This window comes from Oryzias latipes, chromosome 7 (genome assembly GCF_053564925.1).
Source record: "Oryzias latipes strain Hd-rR chromosome 7, Olatipes_Hd-rR_3.1".
NCBI classification, from domain to species: Eukaryota; Metazoa; Chordata; class Actinopteri; order Beloniformes; family Adrianichthyidae; genus Oryzias; species Oryzias latipes.
Window position 1 is genome coordinate 32,022,114 of NC_136243.1, and position 17,419 is coordinate 32,039,532.

At 42.5% G+C, this 17,419-nt stretch overlaps 1 protein-coding gene across 3 annotated transcripts in view; it reads left to right on the forward strand.

Annotated features, from left to right (window-relative positions):
- lamb2 (laminin, beta 2 (laminin S)) overlaps positions 1-17,419 on the forward strand; it is a 44,217-nt gene that overhangs the window by 12,723 nt on the left and 14,075 nt on the right. For all 3 annotated transcript variants that reach the window (XM_078949595.1, XM_023956372.2, XM_078949594.1), the window contains exons 3-17: positions 4,765-4,934; positions 5,739-5,874; positions 8,101-8,174; positions 8,259-8,447; positions 8,950-9,013; positions 12,309-12,511; positions 12,602-12,722; positions 12,805-12,993; positions 14,671-14,850; positions 14,938-15,050; positions 15,862-15,941; positions 16,447-16,582; positions 16,660-16,818; positions 16,884-17,011; positions 17,089-17,221. In XM_078949595.1, coding sequence (XP_078805721.1) covers positions 4,765-4,934; positions 5,739-5,874; positions 8,101-8,174; positions 8,259-8,447; positions 8,950-9,013; positions 12,309-12,511; positions 12,602-12,722; positions 12,805-12,993; positions 14,671-14,850; positions 14,938-15,050; positions 15,862-15,941; positions 16,447-16,582; positions 16,660-16,818; positions 16,884-17,011; positions 17,089-17,221 — 2,075 coding nt within the window. The remainder of the gene's footprint in view (positions 1-4,764; positions 4,935-5,738; positions 5,875-8,100; positions 8,175-8,258; positions 8,448-8,949; positions 9,014-12,308; positions 12,512-12,601; positions 12,723-12,804; positions 12,994-14,670; positions 14,851-14,937; positions 15,051-15,861; positions 15,942-16,446; positions 16,583-16,659; positions 16,819-16,883; positions 17,012-17,088; positions 17,222-17,419) is intronic.

Genomic DNA, 17,419 nt, shown 5'->3' on the forward strand with positions numbered 1-17,419 from the left:
TAACACAAAGGGTCTTGGCCCAGGATCCATGATGGATGAGGCTCATTGACCTCTGGGAAACAAACCCTTGTTTTCCATGTGCCAGTCGTACAAGCAGCCATTAGCTGACTCTTAAATATTTAGATTAAGTTGTTTAGACCTGCATAATCAGATTTATTTTGCTTTACTTACAAATGCTAGAATGCATTTTGAAGGTTAAAATTGGGCAGACATTTGAATTTGAGCTTCAGTTTCAATTGTTATTAGGCATATTGACAATAATAAGTTCCAAATTATGTTTGAATTTAACAATTCTAACAGCATCCACTGGAGGTAAAGCCTGTGAGTGTCATATGAAAGTTGTCGCAGAATAAGATGAAGGGATTATGTGGCAGAAACATTTTTGGGTTAAAATTTCCATCCATTAGTGAGAAAATTGAAATGTGGCTGGATCTTCCAGCAGGACAATAAGGTTAGCAATTAGGATTCAGTCAATCTGTGGAGCAAGTTCAAAGGCTGTGCACCAAAAGGTCACAGCTCTTGAGAAGATCTGCATGGAGGAATGGACCAGAACAGCAGTCACAGTGCAAACCTGCTGAAGACCTACAAGGAACCTTTGACCTCTGTCAATTCCAACCAGGGTTACAAAGTTTTGAGGTGAATTCTTGTTTTTGACCAAACACTTATTTTCTGCACCATAATACAAATAAATTCTTTAAAAGTCAAACAATGCGTTTTCCTAGTTTCTTTGTTTACATTCTTTCTCTTACAGTTGAAGTGTAGCTCTGATGAACATTACAGACCTGCAGAATTAGTGACTGATAAGTACTCCTTTACACCACTGTATATAAAAAGCAACAATTTGAAGCGATTTTCTTGAAATAGATTTTAACAGTAAAGGATGGAATCCCATTCTGGATGGTTGTACTGTTTGTTCTTGTCTCCTTTTTGACTGCAGAAAATCAACCGTATCAACCTTTTAGATGGAACAAATAGAAGTCCCTCGTGTAAGTTTCTATTGCTGCCGTCAGCTTTAGTTGGACTCTTGCCGTCTTTGTTGCTCAGAAAGCTGAGAAGTTGTCCAGGCATGCTCAGAAGTTTTACTTTGTTCTTCTCAGCTCTGCTCCACACGGTCTTTCAGGGGTTTAGTCATGCAGCTCAACTTTCAGATCCATTATTTTAATTTATGTAACACCCTGAAATTACAAAGATGAATCACTGCTCCATTAAGGAGGAACCAGGTTTGGTTTGAGGAGGGGCTTTGGGAACTTCAGGAGTGTTCATGGAAGCAGGTTGAAAGGCCACCGTCACACGTTCAAGTCTAGGACCATGTTGATCTTTTACTCTGGAGGGTCTTAAGCAGAGTTCATATAGACTTTCTACAGACGAGCAAACACAGACACAATACCACAGATTAAAGATGACAAGTAAACCCAGTGAATACATGAATGTCCCCTCTTCCTGCTCCCTCCTGTCGAGCTTTGAGTTTGTGCCAGCAGCTTCCAGAGCTGATTTCATGTTGTGTTTGGGTGGATCTTCTCATTGTTTGCTCTGAAGCTCTGCACTGTGTGTCGGTTCTTCCTCAGTTCTTCTCAGCTGGCCTGTCTGTGGTTTCTCACACTCTTCCTCGACTCAGACAGAGAGGATAAAGGAACAGCCTCAGAACAAACGACTTTATCTCAGATCATTTAGCTTGTTGCTGTCTCTGCCGGTAATCACACTGGTTGAGCAGCTTAGCTTGTTATCTTGTGCTTGGGTTAAACCTCTAATGGCTGTCTTGTCTGTTGCCAGTAAGCATTTGCTTGATTCCTACCTTCAGTGAAATGTGGGAGCATGGGTTTTCATGTGATTGTGAATGAGTGTGGCTTTGTGGAGGAGTGCCCGTGTGTTTGTGAGTGTGTGCACAGGTGTGCAGCGATGTTTTTGGAACACACCTGTGTGTTTGTCCTCTGGCTGGCAGCTGCCCGACGTTTGGTTTCAGGGTCGTTCAGTTGGGAAGTCTTTCTCAGGCCTCTTCCTAACTGATTTTAAACAAACCGTCTCAATATAGTGTACATTTTGAAATATAAAATATAAATAGAGAAGTTAAATTAGGAACAGAAAAGCAGATTTTTGCTTGACAAAATTTAAGAAACCACTTTAAAGACCCATTCTTGTGTTTTTGGTGTTTTTAACTTGTCCCTGTTGCATTTTTTATGATGAGAGAGGACAGACAGTATATAAATAATAATAATAATGGATTGACCATCACCGGGGTCGTTCATGCGCGGTCACACACCAGCCGAGCCTCACTGGATGCAAGGAGGGTGAAGTGTCTTGCCCAAGGACATGATAACAGTTGGCTGGGGGGGGCGGGGATCGAACCGCCGACCCTTCGATCATTGGACGACCTGCCCAACCGCCTGAGTCACTGCCATGTGTCAAGAAAATTAAGTGCAAATTGCATATCTGAGTATTTCTTTATTCAAACTGTTGTGAACCTGGAGCAGACAAAAAAAAAGTTGGTGTTTAAAAAAAAGAGCTCATTTGTTACAAACTCACTGCTCCGCTCCATTCCGATGCATCCACTTGTAGACAAATAGATCCATGCATGTCTTTGTTTTCCTGGCATCTGGCTCCAAACTATATGACTGGATAGCCGTAATATTGCATGGCATTTTAATATTAGGTTGGGGGTGTGAGGGGGCTGTAAGCTAGTGGAAGAGCCCTCAGCAGCAGTGAGGGAAAGGGGGGCGGGGTTGCTCTGCACCAGCTGTCCAGCTCACACCTCAGAGGGGAATTTCTAATAAACTACTGCCTTCTCCTAGAAAACAACACAGGTTTTTTTTTATTTACCTAAAAACTACATAATTATACCACTGAGAACGCTTTTAAATAGTAAAAAGATGATCAGATGGGGCTTGTAAAGAAAGAATTAATACATTTGATTGTTTTTTATTTTGTTATTTACTAAAGATCATGCAATTTTATTGAAAGAGTAGAATGTGTTGATTTTAGCAGAAACTTTTGAACATCAATGCTCATTAAATCCTCCAATAACAGGTCTTGAACACAAATCCATCAGTGAGGTAGAAAACTGATCAGGTTTTGTACATGAAGGGTTTTTACTGATAACACCGGCAGCAGTGGTGCTTGTTCACCTGAAAACATGTTAGGTCCTCCAATGTGGCGTCCAGCACGTCCCAGCTGTGTTTCCACCAGAGCTGCAGAGGAGTCACCCCGTCCTTCAGGGGGCGAGAGCGGAAATGTCGTTTCAGGAGGAACTGTTGAACCTGATTGACGGCGGAACTTTATGTTGTCACGCAGACGAGAAGATTAGGGGCAGCTGTTGTGGGCGGACTGTAGATTCACATGAGGAACATGGTCTCCTCCTCAGCACAGACAGGCAGGTCCCAGAAGTGTGAAGGAGGAGCGGAATGTGTGACGGCTGCTGTTCTGAAAGTTTATAAGGTTTATTTTAACTCCCACACATTGCCCGCCGGTTCAGTCACACCGAGACTCCAGTCCTGGAACAGACAGCCTCACTGCTTTATCAGAGCTTCACTATCAGTCTGTAAAACTCCTGGTTCTGCTTTATGTGACAGGATTTGACTTCCTCTGCACTTCTGGTCTGAAGCCTGTAGGCATGGTCGGTTGTCCATCCCTTCAGACCTGTCTGTCTGTAAAAGCTAAAAGTATATCAAGAAAACCATTCAGACCTGTCTGTCTGTAGAGGCTAAATGTATATCAAGAAAACCATTCAGACCTGTCTGTAGAGGCTAAATGTATATCAAGAAAACCATTCAGACCTGTCTGTCTGAAGGGTTTTCTTGATGTATATTTAGCCTCTAGTCAACAGGTGTGCTCAAATTATCCTGGTTAAAAGGACGAATAGCTTGTAATTTAAATACTTCTGTAAGGGTATTTTAATCGTGAGACAAGGCTCACGATTAGCTGCTGGTTTTCTTGTAGTTATTTCAGGAAAAGAGATAAAGACTTTGATCCAGTTTAGTGCAGACATCTCAACACTTGACATCAGGAAAGGGCCCTGTTGAGAAGTGCTCTTTAACCGCTGGGCCGTAGATCGGTACCGGTCCGTGGGACAGTCGGTACCGGGCCGCAGAGGACAAAAAACATTTTCTACATTTTTTCTGTTTTATTTCTCATCTGATTCTGAAACAAGTTTTATTTTGAAAAACTACTGTATTCACATCCGACTCCTTCTTGACACATGTCAAGTCGCTCGGTAAAGTGTCGAAAATCCATAATTAACTGTCTTGACTGGCAACCACGCCTTTGTCATCACCAAGTATGAATGAGGAGTGAATGAATAATGGACACGCTTTGAGAATCTGGAAAAGCACAGATAAATTGAATCTATTAGTTGGTGTGTGTGTGTGTGTGTGTGTGTGTGTGTATGTGCCATTATCCAATCCAACATAAATGTGTTGGCGTCCAATTTTGTAGCTTTCACTTTGACAGTTATGGACTTTTCCTAATCCTGTGCTGTCTTGTGGGGTCAAAATGACATTGATGTGTCATCCCTACCATGACAAAGGTGAAGAGGATTCAGGGCCTATATCATACAAAACAGTCATAAAATTACATTTTAATTTTGCACAAAATGTAGGGTACAAATAAAGTTTAAAGCAGGTATTTTACAGAGGGTGCAGATGAGGATAATTTTTACCCTCAAAGCTTTAGGGAAACTGGAGGTTTCGTGGTCTGAAGAAAATTAGGGACCACTCGTTGAATAGCGATGGTGCTCTACAATCCGCTTTACTGTAGATCTGTCCCCCCCCCCAGTCCTGGCCGCTGCAGTCGGCCAGGAGCCGGACCACGCCCACGGCTGCGCCCATGGAAGCTGCTATCCGGCCACAGGAGACCTGCTGGTTGGACGAGAAAAAGACCTGAAGGCCTCGTCCACATGTGGAATGCGACGGAAGGAGCCGTACTGTATTGTTAGTCATTTGCAGGTGAGTTTATGGTTGAACAAGAATTCAAGCTGAATGCAGGAATATTTGGGAACAACTGAGGAGACGCATTCTAACCAGAACTAGGATTTGTTCACATTTTTATTCTGATAAATGTTTTTTGTTCAATCTTCTTGTTGAAATAGAAACTTGAGTTTCTTGGTAACTGCTGTTTGTGCTCAACACAACCCCATCTTGGTCCATTGTGGTCTTCAGGGGCATTAAAATTCCTTTTCTCTGCGATGTCCTGGTGAAATGCTTTTTGTTTCCTGTTTGTTTTCAGCAACATGTGTGAGGATTTTCCTGAATGATCTCAAACAGAAAAAGCTCGCCTCTTAAACTTTTGGACCGCGCATTGGTGACGTTTTTATGAAGGTAAATATGTTCCAAAAAGAACGCACTTGTAGATTTGAGGTGAGAACTTGTGATATAGAATGTGAGAACTTGCACACCAAAAATCTGCATCTGTGTGTAAAATTTAGTTTGTCGAATTTTAATGCAGAAGAATTTTACACACAGATGCAGATTTTTGGTGTGCAAGTTCTCAGATCAAATCTACAAGTGCCTTCTTTTTGGAACATATTAACCTTCATACGTTTTGCAGCTTAGCATTTGTAGAAAAGTTGTCGGTCCAGAGGCGTGTTGAAGTTTTCTGGAAATCTCTGGGAATTAACGTTTGGATTATTTTGAAATAAATGAAAAGAAATGTCGTTTTTCCTCCACGGGATCTCTGGTCTTCTTCAGATTCTGTCCTGTTTCTGCCTGAATTAGTTGTGTGATGCTGGCTTTTTTCCTGCTCTGTCTCAGGATGAGAAAAAGTGCTTTGAATGCGATTCCAGGCGGCCGTATAACCCAGTATACAACACCATTAACCACCGGATCGAGAACGTCATCGCCACCTTCAAGCCTCACCGCAAAAACTCCTGGTGGCAGTCGGAGAACGGTGAGGAGACCTACTAATCTACATGTTCACTCTGTTATTTAAAGACATTGCTGCATGTTTTAATACAATCATGTAAAAGGTTAGATAAGTTTTTGCAAGATTTGAGACCAACTTGAATTGGGCTTAATAAATAATAGAGTGGGCTGATGTGTGGTTTCTCCTCAGAGAGGAATAAAGTAGAACATGAGTGGAAAACATTAAGGGGGAAAGCAGAAGGCAAATGCAGGGTTTTCTTTTCTTTTATTCAATTTGATTTATTTAACCTTTATTTATACAGGCAAGACAGACGAAAAAAATATATTTTGTTGAAATATATTTCAACTGTGGCCTGGCAAAAGGCAAGACCTTTTGAGGAAGAGAAATGAAAAGAGTTACAGCAGACACATTTGTTTTTGATTGAAATGTATTTTGACAAGTTTGTGTAAAAATCTGAGAATAAGTCAGGCGTAGAGGAGGGTCCCCGGAGGTATTTGTATTTTTTTACTTTGCTCGTTTGTGCTATCTGCACTGTGTACTTCTGGCCTGTTTGACTGTTTAGCTTTATTAATAACTCCATTTTTTTTTAGATGTAAAGCTTTGGTTATTTGCACATTTTATCAATGCAGCATAACAAACTTCTCGCCATTTCAGTTTCGTTTTGAAGGCTAAGCCGCTAAAGAAACCCTGGTGAAGTAAGAGTCACAGAACTGAATCTTGGTGTCCTGAACTCTGTTTTGATTTATACAGGTTTTCTGAACTATGGGCTGTGCTTAGCTGCTAACTTTGATTCAGACTTGTTTGGGTTCTAGCTCAGACTGTTCTGTCCTGCTCCTAAAGGAGACCATTTCCTGTAAGGTGCAAGAAAGCGTTCTACACCATATCATAAATTTACAGTGAGAAGCAAAATATGACAAAGTCTACAAAGTCCATCACCTCTCATCTCTTAGTCTAAATCGTTTATTCACCTACTTTCATTAGATACATTTCTAAGGGGCAAAGAAATAAGCTTGCAAGATTAGAACATCCTTCCAGTGGGAGGGCACGGTAGAAGAAGTGTCACAATGTGGGGCTGCTTAGCAGCTTTAGGGACGATAGAATCTGTCAGAGGACTTCACCTCCGGATGTCAGTGAGAGCTTTTGATTCTGGATGGCAAAGACTCCAAAGATGTTTAAAAATCTACTTAGAAACTGAATTAAAACCAACCCCAGAAATACGTCTGGATTCAATTGATGACTGCTTCACTTCAAAAAACATTTTTTATGCTTAATTTGGGTTAATATATTGTATTTTTTGGCACTAAAAACCTCATTTTCATCAAGACAAAGCAAGCTTTACACTGGCTGCTGCGGTCAACGTTGAACCATTTGTGCGTATTTCTGCTGGTTGTATAATCTTGTTCAGGTTGTTCTAACCTTAATTTTGTGAGCCAGTGGGAGCTGTGCATTTGACAAATGAATGGAATCCAGAGTTTTCCTGATATTAAACGCCACAGATTGACGCTGTAAGGAAAACACCAAAGTAAATCCTCTACAGAATTTTGTTCCCCTCCAAAAGTTCTGCAGAAACTTTGAAATGAAAAATGCAAACTGAATCTGGGAGGAAGGGGGCTGGATGTTTCTGTAAATTTATGATTTTTAAACTTTTTTTCTTCTTCGAATGTACTTATTTGGGTTTTAAGAAGTATTGCAAATGTTAGCTTTTGCATAGTTTCTGGTTTTAAAAACCGGTCTGATCTGTACTAAAGAAAGGCCTTTTTATTTCATTTTGACTGATTCTTCACAAAAAGGTGAGCGTTGTTCTAAAATTAGAAGACTGCTGCCTTAGAGAAGAATTACAGACAACGCTTTGTTCCTTCAGTTGTTAACTCAAGAGGAAAACGTTTGAATGTTTTGGTCCGTTGGAACATCTCAGGATGAGAAAAAGATCTTTAGAAAAATCACAGGGAGGAAGAGTGAAAGTGGTCTTCAGTGTGGAGTGGCTCTTCAGAATCAAGAGCTCAGGAAGCGTGTGGACTTTTCCGCTCGGCTCTGCCAAGACGGTCTGTCAGGAAACCATCCATCACAACCAAAAAACAATTCCTCCTGACCTCACTGCCATGTTCCATGATGGCGCCGATAGCACACAGGGTTCTAACATCCCAACTTCAGGCCAGCCAGGGATTTGTTTTCAATGGTATTTGATGAATAACTTAAGTTTTAAGTTAGATTGTCTTGATGACGGCCCGTCTTCACCTCTTTGTTCCTCAGGAAAGTCTGATGTTTTCATCCAGCTGGATCTGGAGGCAGAGTTTCATTTCACTCATCTCATCATGACCTTCAAGGTAACATTCAGCTATCTTCAAATATTTTTTAACAAACAAAAATAAAAAAAACTCTGAAGGCGTTTGGGGGTTGTTGCCTTGCAGACTTTCCGTCCAGCAGCCATGCTCATAGAGCGATCGGCAGACTTCGGCCGTACCTGGCAGGTGTATCGTTACTTTTCACACGACTGCGACGCCTCTTTTCCTGGAGTTTCCCACGGTCCTTTGCGTAACATCAATGACGTCATCTGCGAGTCACGCTACTCTGACATCGAGCCATCAACAGAAGGAGAGGTGAGCTCCCAAATTACTCACAATTACAGTGTTTTTTTTATGACAACGGGTAAAGTTTTAGCGCCCTCCAAGAAAAATGTGATGTGATTCACGACAGTAGTCTGTTATTTGATCCAAAAGGGTTCATTAAAGTAAAAAAACGCGCAACATATGTTTAAGCCAAGTATCCCAGGACAAAAAAAATATTTGAGAAATCCATCAATGTTCTAAGACCTTAGTTTCTGATCATTAATAAACTATTGGAAGGCCTTGATGTGACCTGATGGGCATTTTTTTCCTGCTTGAACCAAACTCTTGCCATGTTTTTTTTTTGTTCAGACCCTAGAAAAGTTCAATCAGCCATTTTTAATCTTTCATTGAAAGATTTTTTTAGTTCCTCTTGCAATAAAAGTCCGAAATCCCTCTTTAGGTTTGAAACCCAGCTCCTCTTGTGTGGCGCTGAAGCTTCAACCATCAGTTATGTCACGCAGACTTTTGACATCATGTGTGTTTCTTGATGAAGGTGATCTACAGAGTTCTGGATCCGTCCATCAGGATTGAGGATCCATACAGTCCTGCCATCCAGAGTAAGTCACGCTCAGACTCTTAAGTCAAAAGTAAGCTGAAGGCAGATGTTTAGCTTATTACAAGACGCCTGGTCTTGCTTTATTTTCTCTGTGATTTTCCTACATTTCCTGCAAAGAGCTTTTGTGTTTCATTGATGTATTACCTGTTAGTCACTTATCTTAAGTAAAGGTTTTATTTAGTGTAGATGTTTGTTTACGTCTGTCATCATAGGGGACTGAGGACAGAGCAGTTGGTTTCTCTGGGGCTGTGAAACACGGCTGCGATGTGAAAAGCAGCTGTTGCTCAACACACACACATGTCCCGCCTCTTATGTTTAGACTGGCAGGACATGAGAGCTTTCCCAGAAACCCAGACTTTGTTTCCAGGACAGCAGCGAGGGCTGGCGTCCTCTGATGTGAAATATCTCATGGAGGTGGCCCACATGTACACCCCAACCATCCTCATGATCCGATGTAAAGAAGATGGTCATTGTCAATTCGTTTGAGCGCTTTGGCTCCTTCTGCGGTTTGATTTTACAAGATTTAGGAGAAATCCTTCAATTGTGATTAAAGGACGGAAATGTCGCAGAAATTAGTTTTTGTGTACTTAGTTGTGTTTTGGTGTTTTTGGAGAAAAATAACCTGCAGAGTCCAGAACAGTTGCTGATGCAGTCCATCTTTATGTCCAACCCTCAAAGCAACTTTATGTTGATCAGTGAGTTCATGTATTTTAAGCTAAACATGCTATTCAATCAATCGATCGACCGACCTTTATTTATATGAACTTTTCATATCAAAGCATAACACAAAGTGCTAATAATTTCTATATTCTTTTGAGAAAATCCGTTTATTAGTACAGCCAATGGTAATCAATTTAAGTTGATCCAAGACAAAAAAATAATAAAAAAACTAATAAAAAGCACAATAAAGTACCTCCAATAACCATCCGATAAGAAGGTTTATGATGATGAAGATAAATGTATGTTTATCTGAAAGTTTTATATAAAAACAGAAAATATTTACGCGAAATGTTGTGTTTGATTAAAAAAACAAAACAGACTCAAAGTTTTTTGTGAAAGTATTAGTGATTAACTAGTTTAGATGCTGGCTCCTACAGGCTGAGTTTTTAGTAACAGTTCAATGATGACTGATGTCATTAAACAAAACAAATGGATTAGATTGTAAATGAATGTAACTGGTAATGTGGTTTTTCTAGAAGCTTCTTCTGCAGCACAGAGAAAACCTCTCCTAAAAACATAGCGAGGCTGAAGTCCAATCAGATGAAAAACATTGGTCATAAAATTTAAATTAAAAGCAAATCCAACTAAATAAATAAATGAAAAACAGCTAAAACATCTTCTTTCTGCCCTTTTTCTAGCACAGAAGCTATTTTATTGGATCAGAATAAGTTATAGGCTGGTGGATCAACTGGTGTATAATATGTTTTAGCAGATATTATCCTTGCTTAATGTTGCTGATGTGTAAAGCATTGAACAGAATTAATAAAGAGTGTTTTTTTTAGGAGGAAAGGAAACCAGTATCAGGGTTTTTCTGTCATTTCTGTAACCTCTAAACAGCCTCTTTTGACTTTTCTACTAGTGCAAACAATAAATCTGCATGATGTCATGTTATCTTCAGGAGAGGCTTATGAAATATCGAGCACAGAAAAGCGGCTGCAGCGCCAAGCAGAGTGTCAGATTCAGCTCCTGGTTTCATGAAAGCGGCGTCTGGCAGCAGCTTTCACTCTCAGCTGAAGGGGAAAACTGTTCTCTGGAGTTTGAGGAGCTGCACTGACAGATCATGTTACTGGAGATAAAGCCAACACGGCACGGCCAGAATCTGGCAGAAAAGAAATCCCCCTGTGAGGCTTCTGCTTCAATGTCTGCAGGGAGAAACGAGTTTGTTCAATAATGACGTAAAAGGGGGGAAAAAGATCATTTTTATGGACAAAGCGGAAAAAAATTAATGAACTTATAGCTTTATACTTTTTTCTGGGAGAAAGCTGTATGTTGGTGAAACATTTGCTTACATTTTACAATGTAAAGAGCCCTTTTTCACACTTTATGCTCATTTTTTTATCCGTCTTTTTTGACAGCTGGACTTTAATGGCAATACATGAATTATTTTCTTTTTTTTAGAGGATTAAAAAGGAGGAAACACATATCTCCCAGGAAAAAAGTATTTTCTATTTGTTCCTCCCCAAATATTTTAAAAAGAATGAAGGAAATGTTTTATTATATCCACCTTTTTCCTGTTTTCCCTTTTCCAATTGAGCTTTAACATGACATTTAGGTTATAAGAACTTTTTTGGATAAATGTAAAGAAGCAAGTTGGTTTTCTTGTCAGAAGATTGAATTGAAAGGAAGGATGTTACTTCTTTAACAGTTTACAGCGAATACACCAGCAAAGAATAGTCCCTTAAGTCAAAAAAATCTGCTTTTAACAGTGAAATCATTAAATTTAGTGAACATTATGTGCCTTCCACTGATCCACAGCAACATAATTTAGACAAACCAGCACAGGAACAGCAAAGAAGTTACACTATTGTCTTTAAAAGTACATGTTCAAGTCATTTTTTGGTACTCGGGTGAAGTTGATATATGAAAATTTGCACTCAAATGTGTGGTAATTTTTACATTTCAGTCTGATTTTGATAGTTGGTGGTTTTAAAATGTAATTATTTTAGCAATTTTACTTTTTTTGTTGGTTGAAGCAGCTTATCTTTTTTCTTTTTGCAAAATTTTCACTGATACACTGGCAAAAGTGTCTCTTCAGATTGTTCTGAATTAGAAGTACTTGTTTTTCATCAGTTAGATTTTTTAAAAGGAACACGTATGGATGTGTTTTTTTGTCATCCAAAGTTCAGTGTAAGATTTTCTGTTTCGGCTTAATGTTCTCCCACAAGTTCATCTCCGTCACGCTCCACTGGCTGACCTCCAGAGCTGCAGTTTTTCCATTTCTGTGAGCTTTGGTTGAATCCAGACCTCCTTCATTTTTGTTTTTTTACTTTGAAATCTACGTTTTGACGCATTCTTTAGCTCCCTAAACTTGAAAAGTCTTCTGTTTTACCCCCAAAGTGCATCTCTGATGGACCCCTTTTTGAGCTCAGTGTATTACAGCTGAAGGGCCTTTTTTCTGCTCTTGTTTGGAAGGATTTTCTTGCTCAAATTGTAATTTTCGCCTGTTTTTTCTTCTCTGTAGAGCCTTAAATTTACATTGTGTTTGAGTTTTGCTTTACACATAAACTTGCCTGATTTCCAAAATGTGTCATGTGACTCACAGTTTCTACATTAAAGCAGAGTCTTCTTCTCCTCAGATCAGCTGAAGATCACCAACTTGAGGGTGAACTTCACCAAACTCCACACCCTGGGAGACAACCTGCTGGACCCCAGAGCCGAAATCAAGGAGAAGTACTACTACGCCATATACGAGCTGGTGGTGCGCGGAAACTGCTTCTGCTACGGCCATGCTTCAGAGTGCGCCCCCATCAAGGGCGTCCGGGCAGATATAGAAGGAATGGTGAGAGCGCTGAAGGCGTTTTCTCTGCTTTTCTCACTGTTTTGTTGAGCTCCTCCACTAAACTCAACTAACCCTAACCCTCTCTTTAAGGTTCACGGGAGATGTGTTTGTAACCACAACACCAAGGGTCTGAACTGCGAGCAGTGTGACGACTTCTACAATGACCGGCCGTGGAGGCCGGCCGAGGGCCGCAACACCAACGCCTGCAAGAGTGAGTCTGATGACGCCGTCTCAGCAGATGTCCGGGGTCCCGCCGCAGACCCATGAGCCGCTGCCTGTCTCCTTCTGTCCAGAGTGTAACTGCAACGACCACTCCAACTTGTGCCACTTCGACATGGCGGTGTATTTGGCCACGGGAAACGTCAGCGGCGGGGTGTGTGACGAGTGTCAGCACAACACCATGGGACGCAACTGCGAGATGTGCCAGCTCTTCTACTACAAAGACCCCCTCAAGGATATTCGGGACCCTCATGTCTGCAAACGTAAGCATTGTTGACCTAAGCATTCGTGCTGCTGCAGATGAAACACCCCCCCACCCCCCCCAGGACTGTGGGCAGACCCCGCTGAGTTTAGGAGGACCACTCTGCAATGAAACGTCAGTTTTGAAGATCCTTTTCTTCTTGAACCTTCATTTATTTGCGCAATAACAGATTAAGAACAGACTCTTGCTGACAGTTGTGACAAAAGATAAAGATATTTGATGCCAAACAACCCAAAACTTAACAAAATTAAAAGAAATACCCTCACCAACTGTGAAAAAAACTTTGTTAATCTCCCAAGGGAGAAATTCAGTTGTCCGGCAACAAAACACACATAATAAATAACATTAAAATAACAGTTCATAAAATAAAATAGCAGTTCATATCAGGCAAGTTTGTTAAACAGCCTGATAACTGAAGGGACAAATGAGTTCTTAAAGCGCTCTGTCCTGCAGCGCAGTGAAAGGAGCCTATTACTGCGTGTGCTCCTCTGTGCAGGCATCGTGTTGTGCAACGGATGTCTGGGATTGTCCAGGATGCTTTGCGTTAAGGCCCCTCATCCTCTCCTGCAGCACAATTCCCACTGAGTCCACCCTCCTCCCGATCACAGATTCACACTTCTTTATCATTCAACAGCAAAACACAGCGCTACACGAACTGGCTGCCACCACAGCTGGCGCATGCGTCCATAGGGCACACTTATCGTCAGCTGCACCTAACAGGCTCCCTGCGCGGTCTCCAGGCAGTTAAAAAAGACAAATCCATATGAATCTCACGTACCTCCCCCTTCCTTCCCCTTACATGTTGCATAATTGTTCACCACAACCTGTCACTCACAGCTTTTTCTCTGTACGGGCCCACCGAGCGGTCACCTCTGTGCTCCCTACAGGTTTGATCATTTTTCACCCGCAGACAGCCCAGATCAGCCCTGAAGGGCAGTTGGGACATTTTCCAGAGTTTTAGAAACGGGGGCCACACATTACACAGTTGGATCACAAAAAGTGTCACAAGATTATTAACTGGATAAATGTTTCAGTAATGTCAGGTCGTTGTTATTTGTTCAGGACACACATGAACACAGGTGATGCAAAACTTTGATGCACTTCACATTTGTGCACACCAATTCTTTTTTTTTGCTTAAGAACTTTTGTCTTTTTTTTAATTTTTTAATAAAAATGACATTTTTGTTTAAAGACTTTCTGTTCTTCCACATTTTGCAGGTTTGGTTAAAATGCTTTGATGCTGCTTTTCTTCATGTGACACATTAGCAAGTCCACCTTAAATTCATCACCCAAGGATGCCTCACATAGATCAAACAGCCGTAAAAGTCTCTCTTAAAGTTTGTAGTGTCTCGTCCAAACCCGAGATCCTGATGAGGCCTGACTTGAGTTGCATTGGATGCCTGATGGAAAAGCTCCGGCAGTCACAAGATCCTTTAGAATACAAAGAACTTCAAGGATTAGAATAATGCTAAAGAGTGACGGATGCTCAGAAGTGACTTATTCATGTGGAAGCCTCTGGCTTTAGAGTCATGTGAGGCACAGAGATGCCTCTTCTTCATAGGTCCTTGAAAATCAGAAATATAGATTTTAATCTCTCTTTTTCAATTAATTGATGCTGTTTTTTGTTCTTTCATCTGACTCGATGAAGTTTTGTGTGGATGCTGTTTGTGTTTTACAGCTTGTGATTGCGATCCGGACGGCTCAGAGAATGGAGGAATGTGCGACAGCCACACCGACCTGGCGCTCGGCATGATGGGAGGTCAGTGCCGCTGCAAGGCCAACGTGGAAGGCCCGCGCTGTGACAAGTGCAAGACCGGCTTCTTCGGCCTGAGTGCAGACAGCGCTCATGGCTGCCAGCGTGAGTGACTGCGCACATTTGTCAGCTGGCCGCAGGTTCTCGTGGTGAGGCTGACCCACGTTTCCCAAACGCTCTCCAAACCTCCAGCTTGCCGTTGTGACCGCAGAGGAACCGTGACCGGAAGCTCGCAGTGCGACCCGGTCAGTGGAGACTGCTTCTGCAAGCGCCTCGTGACGGGGCGGAGCTGCGACCAGTGCTTGGTAAGAAGATGGAAGAAGGTCACTGGTTCAAATATCTCCATAAACCTTGTTGTACATGTTTTGTTTACTTTCTTTTTCTTCATACATATTGTTGTTATTTTAGAGTAGCAAGCAAATTGACTACAAGATCACCCAGCTCAGGTTAAGATGAGACTCTTAGCTGTTTCTCTTTCTGTTCGTCTTGCCTCCTTTCTTCTCTTTTTGCCTGATTTTCCTCTCTGCCTGTTAAAGGTTGGACAGTGATGAGTTTCCTGTTATATTTTAACCTCTTGTCCCAGATCTACTCAGCCAGGAATAGTTTAGACGGGAATGCGAGCTCCTGCTTGGGTCACGCGTCTAAATTTAGTGCAGGCATTTATTTGAGGCTCGTCTGCTGGGTGTGTGTTACAGCCGGCCTAACATGGGCAGGCCTGGACCTGATCCTTAAGTAGAACCTGGTGATGAAAAAAAAAACAATCGCGTTGATCGTGGAAGTTTAGGAGGCGTCCTCCGGATGAAACGGAATCCTGCCGCCGGAGGGGAGGGGCTTTAGTAAGCCCGGCTGCACAATCGCCTAATGGAAACAGAATAATAGTATTTAAATACATCAAAGACAGAGATAAAAACCAGGAAAAAAAAGGAAAAAAGTTGGATTGCTAAAGGTCATATGATCTGAGAGCTGGATGTGTGATTCTCACAGTGATCGACCTGGAGTGGAGGTGGTGGTGGAGGTGCTAAGGGTGTGTGTGTGTGAGTGTGGGGGGGGGGTTTCCCACTCAGCTGTTTGCTGTCGTCTGTCAGTCACCCTGCTTCTGTTTGACTTTGCTTTCAGCCAGAACACTGGGGGCTGAGCCACGACCTGAACGGCTGCAGAGGCTGCGACTGTGATGTGGGAGGAGCGCTGGACAACCTGTGAGTGCTGCCCCCCCCAACCCCACCCACACACGACCTGCTGCCCCCCCCCCCCCCAATCCCACCCACACACGACCTGCTGCACCTAAAAGCATCACCCACAAGCTTTTGTTTCAACAGGCTAAGCTAAACCATATTATTTGATCAAAAGACACTCACTTTGACTCCATTAAGCGCGAGGCTTCAGGTAGACACACCAAGATCATCTGAAAACCGCCCCCACATCCTCAGAACGGATGACCAAAAACCCAGAAGGAGATTTCAAGAGTTTACTTCTAAATTAAGAAAAGGTAACATGTGTAGCTCTCAGGTGTTTTCACAGAGAAACACTGGAAATCGAAGCAGCAGAAATTCAGCACCAAACTGATAAGAACTTTACCTCTCCACCCAAGCTGGAGCTTTTTGGCTCCTCCCATCACCTAATGATCTCTGGAGCCTTTACAATGAATCACCAAAATATACCGGTAGTGGTCTCTTGCTGTAACGTGGTACACCTTTTTTTCAGTTGCTCCATGGAAAGCGGTCAGTGTCGCTGCCGCGGTCACATGACAGGACGCCAGTGTACACAGGTGGAGTCTGGGTATTTTTTTATGGCTCTGGATCACTTCCTGTATGAGGCTGAGTTTGCCAAAATGGGGCAGGTGAGACGGCAGCACGCTCTACTCAACGGAGCGACCTGAAGATGGGTCTGACTTTTTCTTCTGTGTATTTTTCACAGGGCTGTACTTTAGAGACCAGGGAGCACCAGTCGGGCCGCCATGCCTCGTGGACAGATGTGGGCTTTGCCCGAGTCCCCGAGGGCGGCACCCTGGAGTTCACCATCAGCAACATTCCTTACTCCATGGAGTATGATTTGCTGATCCGCTACGAGTCTCAGGTGTGTGTCCGTGTTCATCCGCCATCCCTGTTTGTTCCGGACCTCCTAATCTGTTTTTTGTGCAGATGCCTCGAGACTGGGAGGAGGTACAAATATCCGTCATCCGTCCAGGTCCGATTCCCACTAGCAGCCCCTGCGGGAACACCATCCCAGATGACGACAGACTCCTGGTGTCCCTCCCGGCCGGTGCCAGGTGTGTGACCTCCCCGTACTCGCCATCGTAGCCCTCCGTTTGTCTGCAGCTGTGCTGATGAGAACTGCCTGTGGTAGGTTTGTGGTTCCTCCTCAGCCTGTGTGTCTGGAGAGGGATGTGATCTACACACTTCGCTTTGAGTTCACACGCTACCAAGATGCCAACAGCATCCTCATCGGAGGATCCAACGCCATCCTCCTCATGGATTCTGTGAGGAACTTTTCCCTTTAAACTACAGTGAACAGCCGACTTTTGAATGAAGAATGACATGGGTATTTGTGGATTTAACTCTTTAACACCAGCACTGTAGCTCCAGTGTCAACATTCGTTCAACTACCGTAACTGCAACTGTTCAGGGAATTAACGTAACTCCAGCGGTGTCTGAGATGGAGGAAAGCAGCCCAGCTC